This window comes from Tursiops truncatus, chromosome 11 (genome assembly GCF_011762595.2).
Source record: "Tursiops truncatus isolate mTurTru1 chromosome 11, mTurTru1.mat.Y, whole genome shotgun sequence".
In the NCBI taxonomy this organism is placed as follows: Eukaryota; Metazoa; Chordata; class Mammalia; order Artiodactyla; family Delphinidae; genus Tursiops; species Tursiops truncatus.
Window position 1 is genome coordinate 52,250,167 of NC_047044.1, and position 11,203 is coordinate 52,261,369.

The following is an 11,203-nucleotide window of genomic DNA, read 5'->3' on the forward strand; positions in this document are numbered from 1 at the left end:
AAGTTGTAGCTGAAAACAGGGCTGCCCCGGGAGACTACATTTGCCAGCCTCCCTTGCAGCAAGCTGTTGTCCTGTGACTAAGTTCTCACCAGTTAAATGAATGGAAATTCTCTGTATTATTTCTGGCCTGGATTTTAACACATTGGCCATATGCTCCTCAAGACTCATTTTCCTTCCTGTAAGTCAGAACATGGATATACTTAAGACCCAGTTTCAACCAGGCATACAAGTTCAGTTCCCTAGGTGATGGCAGAGGAACGAGATGGAGAAAACTCAAATAATTTAAGGAGGCAAAACTGTCCTGGTAGCCTGGACTGCACACCTCCAGACTGTTATGAGAGAAATTTCTACATTTTTAGGTTATTGTCTTTCAAGGTTCTCTTTATTATTATAGTTTAGCCTTTACCTTAACTAATACATTGGACCATACTAAGTGTTTTTCAGGATGTGGAATTCTCATTCACTGCTGGTAAGAGAATAACTACCAAGCACTTAGAGAAAAGTTTGACATTAGTAAAGTTGACCATGCACATTCCCTATGACCCAGCAAGTATACACAGAGAAACTCATGTACACGAGGAGACACTCACAGCATTTTATATATTATTATTAATCATGATGGCAAAAAGTGCAAATAACCCAAATGTCATAAAGAATGAATAAATAAATAAAGAATAAATAGCTTCCAGGATTTTCATGCACTGGAATACTATATATCAGTGAAAGTAAACTAATGATAGCTACACACATTAATGTAGATCAATCTTAATATAACATTGAGTGAAAAATGGAAGTCATAAGAAGGCATACTTTGAAAATTTTTTATTAGAGAAAATTTTAAACATACACAAAAGTAAAGAGAATAAAATAATGAACCCCATGTACCCAACAATTATCAATTCCTGGCTAATCTTATTTTACCCATATTCCCACCTACTTCCTCCTTCCCCCAGATTATACTGAAGCAAATCTTAGCCATCCCCAAATACTTCAGCACATATATTTAAAAGATAAAGATTTGTTATACATGCCAAAATACTATTATTTTTAAAAATTAACATCAATTCTTTTTCTTTTTTTTTTTTGCGGTATGCGGGCCTCTCACTGTTGTGGCCTCTCCCGTTGTGGAGCACAGGCTCCGGACGCGCAGGCTCAGCGTCCATGGCTCACAGGCCCAGCTGCTCCGAGGCATGTGGGATCCTCCCAGACCGGGGCACGAACCCGTGTCCCATGCATTGGCAGGCGGACTCTCAACCACTGTGCCACCAGGGAAGCCCAACATCAATTCTTTAATATCATTAAAAAATCTGGTATGTGTTCAAAAGGGCTCTGTATTTTTGATGCATGTATATAACATACATCAAAACTATAAAGAAAACTATAAAACTATCATAAAACTTTAAAGAAAACAAGGGAATGATTAATACTAAATTCAGAATTGTTATTGAGAGGGCAATAGGATGAAGAGAGATCTGTTAGAAAGGGGACAATGTGGGGGTTTCTAGACACTGCTAAAGTTCTATTTCTTAACCTGGGTGGCTACTAACCAGGTATTCATTTTATTATTATGCATTAAATTGTAAATAATTTTCCGTACCCACTTGTATATATATTTCACCCAAGAAAAGAAAAGAAAAAGAGAGGCTGCTTCTCCCACCCTCCCACTCCCCAACCTACGAACTGTTAGCTGAATTCAAAGCAAGAAAAAACCCAAAGTATATCACTGAGCTGTAGGCAAACAGGAAGTTTGAAATTGTCCTGTGAACAAACCTGATCAGCAGAGGTTCAATCTCGCCTGGATGCACCTTGGCCCACCCCCATCCTGAAGGAGGGTGGGTCTCAAAGTGAGATTCCTGCGTTAGGCCAGGAAATTTACCAAGGAGAGGATGTACTGAGGTCCAAAAGTACAGGAAATACAACCTATACCAAACAGGAAAAATAACCGGAAACTCCTCCCACCACGCGTTATAGCTTGGTATGTACATAGAAAGCTGAGTCCACCCATGCAAAGCAGCCATGACAGTGACTGGCACACCCCGAGCGCTCAATAACTGTTAGCTGCTGTTACGATTATTTTTCATTATTATTATTTCATCATCCTTTTTTCCCCCCCGCCATGGAAGTTAACTTTAATTATAAACTTTTGACTTCACAGAACATCTGACTTGGAGGGAGTGATGTTTTATTTCATTTGTTGGTGACATATACGACTGAGGTCCAACTACGGTTTCTCCTCATGCTGAAATCCCACTACCCAGTATGGCTGACACACGTGTATGTACGTAGCTATACATCAATTTAGCTCTGTTTTAGCTTGTCCTAACCATGCTTTTTTTTTTTTTTTAATGGTCTCTCTTTTTCCCAATTATTATAAAATATTTCTCCATACCATAAAACGTTCTTCAAAAACCACTGTTAATGACCCCATAACATTCCATGTGCACAAGTTAGTTAACCATTCCCCAGTGGAATTTAGTTAACTATTCTCCATTGTTGGACACTCTGACTGTTTCCAGCTCTGTGACTTCCTAAATGTGTGTAACTTACACATTTGAATTCAGTTTAATTTTGTGGTAATACTTCATTGGACACCGTAGATAATTCTGAATGATCGCCATGTTAGTTTATACTATAAAGGAATGATAATTCAAAACAATTACTCTATTCATTCAATTAATGTTTAATGAAGCCCTATACCAGGAGGTGTGGGAGATATATAGACAATAATTTTTTTTTTTTTGCGGTACGCGGGTCTCTCACCGCTGCGGCCTCTCCCGCTGCGGAACACAGGCTCCGGACGCGCAGGCTCAGCGGCCATGGCTCACGGGCCCAGCCGCTCCGCGGCATGCGGGATCTTCCCGGATGGGGGCACGAACCCGTGTCCCCTGCATCGGCAGGCGGACTCTCAACCACTGCGCCTCCAGGGAAGCCCTAGACAATAATTTTTAATATCAAAGTGCTTTCTGTTATATGTCAAATATATCTCAATAAAGCTGGAAAAAAATCAAAGTGCTTTCAAATGAAGCAAAAGCAAATTAGCAGGTACAAGTGAAATTTTTCATTTCTATATTGATTTTAAAACAAAATATTTTGCTCAAAACTATGATATTAAGTCAGAGACTTTATCTGACATCATAAGAATCCTTTTCACCATGGGTAAATAAAATCAATTGATTGGACTACAGTTTTCATTTTCCATTTGGCATCATTAAAGGTAGAGAAAATGTAAAACAAAAGTTGTAAGCAAACACATGGCAGCCCAGGAAATGTGCTTTTCAGCTGTTACTTGTACTTGGATAAAAAGGAATGACACAATAAAAAAAAAATCCACCTTATAAGGAGCTGGGAATCTCTCTGGTTTGCCTATCACATATCCCTTTTTAATCCCACCATGAAACTCACTCCATTCTAAAAGTACAGAGGGCTTTATCAGGATGATTTAAGAATCGTCCACTTTGGGATCTATTTAGGCAGCAGATTGGTGATTATGTATTTGAATTTCAAAAAGCTCATCTAAGTCAGAATGTAACAAGAAGCAGTTGAAACGTAAAGAAAAACAAAATGAAACAGATAACAAGGCCTAATTTTTATAGACTATTTATCAGTGCCAAGCGTGTGATAAAGGCTTTCCACAAATCACCTCACAGAAGCCTCACAAAGGCAAGGAGGTAAGTACTATTATTATCCCCATTTTACAGATGAAGAAGTTGACTGTTAGGGCTCAAATATATTATTAGTGGCAGGGCTGAATGGCTAACACCAGTTTCTGCTCTTAAACACTATGTTCTGTTTTTTTCCCATCCTGACATACCAACAGGTGAGCATATATATGTTGTCAATAAATTAGAAAGTAATTTGGGTCCAACGAATAAAAATACCTTCAAATAACTAAAAATGTCTTCTAGTAACTGTCTCTATTCCCAGCTTCTGCCTTCAAACCACTAAAACAAAGGCAGACTGAGTGATTAGACATACAGTTTACTCCGTATTTTTTCTTAATCTTAATTCTCAGTTATGTAACTTGAAATAAAAATAGTTAGCATAAAAAAGGGTCTGCTCAGTCCACAAAGTAGACTCTCAAATTGGACCAGAGCTGAGGATGTGAGGTTCCTGACCTGGTCATCACACAGCACAGGAGTCAGCAAAGCAATCTAGACAGAGCTCAGATTTACCATCCCATAGCATACTCCAACCCTCACTGTATTTCGGAGCATGCTTTGCTTAAACATTTCTCCAAAACTATTTCTTAAGATACTTTGAAGTTCATGAAACAAATCAGGTTTTCTGGACAACATAAGAGGGCTTATTGCAGTAGCTTCACTTAGTATGACCAAAATTTCAAGTGCGTTACATTTGTACATATTCACCATATTTTTTTCCCCTTGATCTTTAAACCACCTTGTGAAGCTGCTGCCTGGGCATTGTGGTTTCTTGAAATGATCTTGGTGAAAAAACAACTTAGTTATGGTTAATCAATTTAATTAACTCCTCCTGTTAACGGACCAGAGTTGCCGTTCTCTAGTCCATCCAACTATGATTCCTTCAACGGATGTAAAGTCTAAACAGGTAAGTGTTCTATCTCCTACTCTTCTTTGTGAGGAATCTAAAAGTAAACCACTGTTACCGAAAAGCAGAGGACCTGGGTTCCAGTCCCACATTTGTTACAGTTACTTGTGTAACTGACATTATGCCTCCTTGTACCGCTGAAGTGGGCTGGACAGGAAATGTTTAAAGTCCTTCCCAGCTATAAAGTTTTAATTCGTAATTTAAATTGTTGTTTTCGATTGCAAGTTAAATGAAGAACATTAGAGGTAGACACAGGTTCCCTATGAGTGACAGTAGCACTTTTAATTTCCCTGTTGAAACCTATCACATGACGGGAGGTCATATTAAATTGAACTGGCATTTCCTTATGCTCCATCTGCTACCAAAATGTACTATTTGTAGTTCAGGCAGCAGAGCGGTTGAAAAACACCAGATTTTCTTGGCACTTCCTGCACGTATGGCACATAGATGAGTATGAGATTATCCTCAGGAAAATACTGCAAATAATAGCTGTCAATTCTTAGCAACTAACAACACGCATTATTAAAAATAAACACAACCTCCCATCCATGAGTTCCACCTCACAAAATGTGTCTTTTGTTTCTTCTGACTCTTACATGTGAACCAATATGTTTTACATGGGCTCCATAATATTTCTGCTGCAGAATTCAAAAATTACTAGATCTCTAAAATCTACAGATGATCCCCAAAACTTCTGTTAGCCACTTGCTACGATCTTGCCAGAGATGCTAAAAGTAGTGTAGTCAACTGGTTTGAGTTTCATACACTTTTCCAGACAATCTTGCTGTTTAAGGGTCCACACAAATAAGAGCTTAATTTCTCTGGATTCTAAATCTTTGGGAAGTTGACCAACACGCATGAAGCAGTCTTTCTCCTCCTATAGTTAACACATTACCTAACACATTAATCTTTTAAATTATTGCTTGGGGTCCTTTTGTCCTCGATTTAAACCTATCTATTCCTTTAACTGCTTGTATAATTCCCAATTCTTCCCCCTCTTACAATTCTATGCTCTACTTTTCTGAACGTGGTTTTATTATTTTTCTGTATTTTCTGTGGTATTACATTTTAATTCCTTGAGAAATCAGATAATACATAGTGTTTGTGAATTATGAAAAAAGTTAAAGCAAAGGTAACCCTCCTCAAGACAGGGCAGCCAAGAGAAAACGCAAAAAGCTTGAAAATTTTACTGCATAATTAATGTGAACTGACATGACATCTTCAATTAGACTCAAAGACCCTTAGGACTGAGAGAATCTAAACTCCTTATCTTACAGGTAAGAAAACCAAAACCCAGGAAGAAGCTAAGTGACTCGCCCTACATGATACATCTAACTGGATACATTTATGGTCTTACCCATAAAATTACAGCATAAAATTACACGTTACACCTAGGATGGTTCTTTTCACACTGAAAATAGCCCCATGAAGTCTGTTTCCTAAACACATGCAGGCAGCCACAGTGGCTAAATCCCACATCTGTGGAGTCATTCTTTTAAATCAAACCCTTACCTCAGAAATTCTGAGATAAATGCAACTGGTATTAGGGGAAATGGGAGAGAATAAGAAAGGACAATACTCCAGAATGTTAGATTCAAGTCAGAAGGTAAAAAAGTTACATATAATCAAAAATGACTCTTGATACATTTAAGTGTATCACAGATACACTTAAATCACGCAGAGTCCAATATTTACGTCTTTATTCATTGGGAAGAGACCAACGGCTTCTCTTAATGAGTCCAGCACAGCTAGGTTTTCCTCCAGCAACAGAATAAGCCACTTTCTTTTGTTTACCGTCAGATGAAATACCTGTTAGAATTGAAAGAGTTGGTTGCTCCAAAACCACCTACCTTTAAGCAGTGGACTAGCATCTGCCAGGGTGAGATACTCACCCTTAAAGAGGGGCTCAGGAAAAGAAACGGAAAACCAGGATCCTACCTCTGAAACTATCCTTAAAAAGGTACCTATTCTCACTGCACAGGACAGCGGGCCTCATGCTCTATTTAACTATTTAACTCATTTCTCTTCCACTGCCTTCTTGATTTTGCCTAGTAAATTCAGGTGAATGTGTGCCATTCAAGGTGTATATGATCCAATTCCATTGTATTGATATTTCCCTCTTCCCATATTTGCATATGAATAGAAGGATCTGGGTTAGACACAGGATGTGTAAGTATTACAGGGGAAGTAGATGAAGTGTGGACACAGGCTCTGATGAGAAGGGCAGGTCAGGTGTAGTAAAGAGCCATAAAGCAGCCTGAGGACTCACAGGTAAGTGAGGAGGGTTGAAGGGAATAGACAGATCACTTTCTATGGGACAGAATTTGTTCCAAAAGTAATTTTTACCATGTTTGTGATTTTTCCTTGGATTGGATTTGATGGACACATTTTAAGCATTGCAACACATCCCATTCTATTGATTTTTATTTTTTTTATTTATTTTTGTTGTTGTTGTGCCCCACAGCATGTGGGATCTCAAGCTTCCGGACCAGGGATCGAACCTGCACCCCTTGCACTGGAAACATGGAGTCTTAACCACTGGATTGCCAGGGAAGACCCCATTGTATTTATTTTTAAATCCATATAGACGGCCTATACCCTCAAAGCATATAAGTAAGCGTATAACTATAAAATTCATACTCTGAAAGAGATTAATCATGAGAATATTTTTCAGATAAAGACTTGATCATGGACAAATGACCTTAGAGCAGAAATACCGAAACCAATACTTGGAAATACATTCTACAAGTCAGTGCTCCAAGCAGCAGGAAAACCAGACTGCTACCCCTTGAAGACCTGCCACAAAGAGCCATGTGGAAAAACCGCACAGAGAAATGGTGATTGTGAACAAGAGTTCTACCTCAGTATGAAAGATTTTTGGCTGTGTTGGACCGTTAAGAAAAGAAAGGTTATGCTCATTAGAAAGTTTACCTGTCTCGGAGCAAATAATTACTTCTCTGCTAACATAACTTCCATGTCAGTGTAACCAGTTCCTACAAGTATAAATTATCTTAATTGCATGCAGATAAAAATCTGTGTTTCCTGAACAGTGTTCATCTTAACTCCATTACTGGAGTCAACCTAAAGGAAACTTAAGTCTCTGGGCTTGCATAGTGTGTTTGTCTCTGGCCATGATGAGATGGTCCGGATTCACACTGATTGACAGAGGGTTTCCCCACCAGGTCCTCTCACAGGACTCCAAGCATTTTCACAACTTGACCACACAAAAGAACCCCCAGTCTGCTCCTGCTATTCCCAAGACAAGTACAGGAACGCCTTTCTCTGCAGTCCTTTCATAAGATTGTGTCTGTACAAACACAGGTGTCTACAAAGCAATTTTTATCAACTTTGCTTTGAATATTCCAAAGAACAGCAGTGATCTCAACACTCCATCCATTGTCTCAATGGATGGGAAAAGCTACCCATGAGAGACCATAAAGGAGGGAAAAAAAAAAAACCCAAATATTTGTTTATTAAACTCTTCAACAGCAACACAAAATACTTGTACTGGAGAGAAAATATATTTTTTAAACCACAAGGCACGTTAAGTAAAAATGCGTAATCAACCTTAATTAGATTCCTTCATCAGTTGACAATGTAAATGGATGGAAACTACTACTCAAATATTCAAACCTTCATTTTACATGCAAGTGGCCTCCAACAAATGATAAAGCAATATTCCCGTGTGAGTGTGAGAGATTAAAAGGAGGAGTCAGATTCCACTAGTCCTTGCTGGTTTAACTGCCCAGCTTTTAGGGAGCTATTTTATAAAAGCGGGACTCGCCCTGATAAATTAGTGAACAGTGCGAATGTCAAAAATTGCCTGCACTCAATGAAGCTCTAGAGCACTTCGGAGCCAGACTTCAAAAAATGACTCCTTAAAAAAAATTACGTTGTGACAATGGTATCGTTTAAAAAAAATAATAAGGATGACGGTGATGATAACTGGGCAGGAACCACTGCTGCTGCCTGCCTCCTATGTAAGTTGCCCGGCTGAAGGTGGTTAAGTTAAAGCCAGTTCTCCCCTATTGGAGGGGCGCCCTGGCAGCGGCGGAGAGCCACCCGGTTTCCAGCTCCCTGTGGGCTTGACGGGACTGGGACTGGGATTGGCTTCCACGAAGCCCCGGGTGGCTCAACGAGGCGCTCTAGCTGTCCCTCACCACCTCCCTCCAACACAGACCCCAAGTGAGAAATGCAACTCCCGGAGCACAATGACAAGAAAGCACACAAAAGGAGCAAGGCAGCCGCTCCCATCCTTACCTTTGACTTGACTTTCATACTCGGCTATGATCTCTTTGTCCTTTTTGAATCTGCTCGGAGTGGACATTATCCAGCTGTTCTGGGTTTGCTTTCAGCGGGCAAGTTCTGTTCGAGGGTCACCGACCAGTCTCCTCGGAGAGGCAGAGAGTTGTACTCCCACACGCCGGGAACCCAGAGGCAGCACCGACAGGAGGGAAAGGGGGAGGGAGAGGAGGAGGAGGAGGAAAAAAAGGAGCGAGCCGAGGACTAGATTAACCCGGGCGCTGGCACCATACTCTCCGGATCGAGCTGCCGTCGGTGATGCTGAGGGGAGCCCAGGGCTCGGGGCCGGAGAGGCCCGGCGCGCCGGCAAACTCCAGCAAGCGAGTGGTGGGGGGCGTCTCCCTGCCCACCCCACCCGGAGCCCGTCCACTTCCTCTACGACCGCTGGGCGGACGCGGGAATCGCGCCGGCGCTCCGCACCATTGTTAGCAACCCGCACGGGGCGCGCGGGGCAGGGCCAGCCGGGGAGGGCGGGCGCCGCGACTCTCCCTTCCTGCTCCAGCCGCCGGCTCCGGCGCTCGGGGGTCCCGCCCGGGCTGGGGATGCTACTGCCGCTCCTCCGTCGGCACACACGGTTGCTACTGCCCCGGGCAGGCAAGAGGAATCGCGATCCTAAAGCAAGTCCCGGGCGCCGACCGCAAGGGCGTCTGCCGCACCGTAAGAACGCGTCCTGGGCACAGCCCCGGCGGAGTTTAGGTCTCCACCGCCGGCGCCTCGCGGGGCCTCTGCCTCCTGGGCCACCGTGCGCCGAGGCTGCCTCTTTCTCCCCCGACCCCCTTTCCGCTGCTGCCCCCAGGAGGCCGCCGGCGACAGACACACTCTCACACGCACCCGGAGGAGCCGCGCCCCCGGAGGCCGCAAAGTTGCCGGCACGTTCACGGCCCGCAGCTCCCCGGCACCTGGAGAGCGAGCTACGGGCGGCAGCGGCCGGGGCGGCCGCGCGGGGCTCGGCGAGGCGGGGCAGGGCTCACGGGAGGGGTCGGCTCGGCAGCGCGTCCCCTGCTCCGCCCTCGCCCCCTCCCGGCGCGGTGAGGAAGCGCCGCGCTCGTCCGGGAAGATGGACGCCTCTTGTGGCCAACCACAGCCCGGCCCTGCGCGTCGAGCCCGGCGGCCGTGGGCAACGCCCCCAGCTCCTCCCCGAGCTGCGCAGCCCCAGCAGCTGGGAAACCCCTCCCGACCCGGCGGTCTGTCTTTGGCCGAGGGTGAGCGCTGTGGTGGGGCTCTTTTAAGTGTACAGTGGGGAAATCCAGACTTTGGATGTCTCCATGGAAGAAAAGGATGTCACTCCAAGATGTCACTCCAAACCCCAGAAGGAACACTGGAGACTGAATTGTGAACGTCTTGGCTGTTAAGAATCAAAGAAGAGCTAAGCTGCTTGATCAGGCAGAGAAAAATACCCATCTTGAACACCATTATTCTCCCCATCCTAGAAGCAGCTGGAGGGGGCTAGGATGGCGGGAAAGGCGTGGTGGGGAAACAGGTCACACTTAGGATGTCACCAGGTTTTGACGGACACATTTAGCGTTTGGGACCTTCCTTCTCCAATATTATGGGCCTGATTTACCAAAGTGATTTGTCCAAAGGCGTGTCCAGTATCAAATGTTTTCCCTGCTAGATCTAAAGAAGAGTAGGGACTTCGAGACTTTAATCATTCATTCATGTATCCAGTGATAAAATTTCTTACTGCGAACCAAACACCAAGTAAGAGCTAAGGATTCAGAAAGTAGAACCCTGCCCTAAAGGATCTCACGGTCTATTGTTTTACAAAGTAATTACAGGCGGTACTGTGATGCTATAAGAGAGGTACTGCCGGCTTTGCGAGCCCTGAAGAAAGAAAAGTGGCCTGCGTAAGAGGTTTGGGGAGAAAGGCTTCCCACAGAAGTGGTATTTGAACCGCATTTAAAGGGTGAGTAGTAAGTAGTTTGCCACCTTAGAGAGGGAAAGTGTTGCATTCCACGGAGAAGAAGGAGAATCCTACTCTGGGAGAATTGCAAATGAGTTACAGGATGCCCTCCTCTAAAATACCAGATCTCTGATGGGAGGTGAAAAATATTTTTAAAATTTAAATATATGTGTGTTTCAAGTGGTAGTGTGTGCACGTTGTTTTAAATTATATGGCCTTTTAAAATTTAATTAAGCAAATCTTTTTAGTTTATAACGACAGAATAGAATGTACGGAAAAAATGTAAAAAAAAAAAGTTTTGTTTCCATTTTGCCACACAGGAGGTTAACTACGGAATCGCAGACTGCCCTAATTTCACGTGGGGCTGTCTTATGTAAGAGTGTAGCGTGAAGAGCCAGGATATTCCAAAGCAGAGGCTGAGAAGGAAGGTCA

General features: G+C 43.1%; 1 protein-coding gene across 4 annotated transcripts in view; it reads right to left on the reverse strand.

Annotated features, from left to right (window-relative positions):
• The window catches only part of SRGAP1 (SLIT-ROBO Rho GTPase activating protein 1), a 280,242-nt gene extending 270,505 nt beyond the window's left edge, over positions 1–9,737 (reverse strand). Inside the window, exon 1 of one of the 4 annotated variants that reach the window (XR_004528899.2) lies at positions 8,827–9,692. Coding sequence is in view for 3 of the 4 variants with exons in the window: in XM_019952249.3 (XP_019807808.1) it covers positions 8,827–8,893 (67 nt within the window). In the remaining variant the exon portion in view is untranslated. Of the gene's footprint in view, positions 1–8,826 lie in introns of all 4 variants that reach the window. The other 3 variants (XM_019952249.3, XM_019952248.3, XM_073788418.1) reach the window with 3 other exon arrangements.
• Between the last annotated feature and the right edge of the window lie 1,466 nt (positions 9,738–11,203).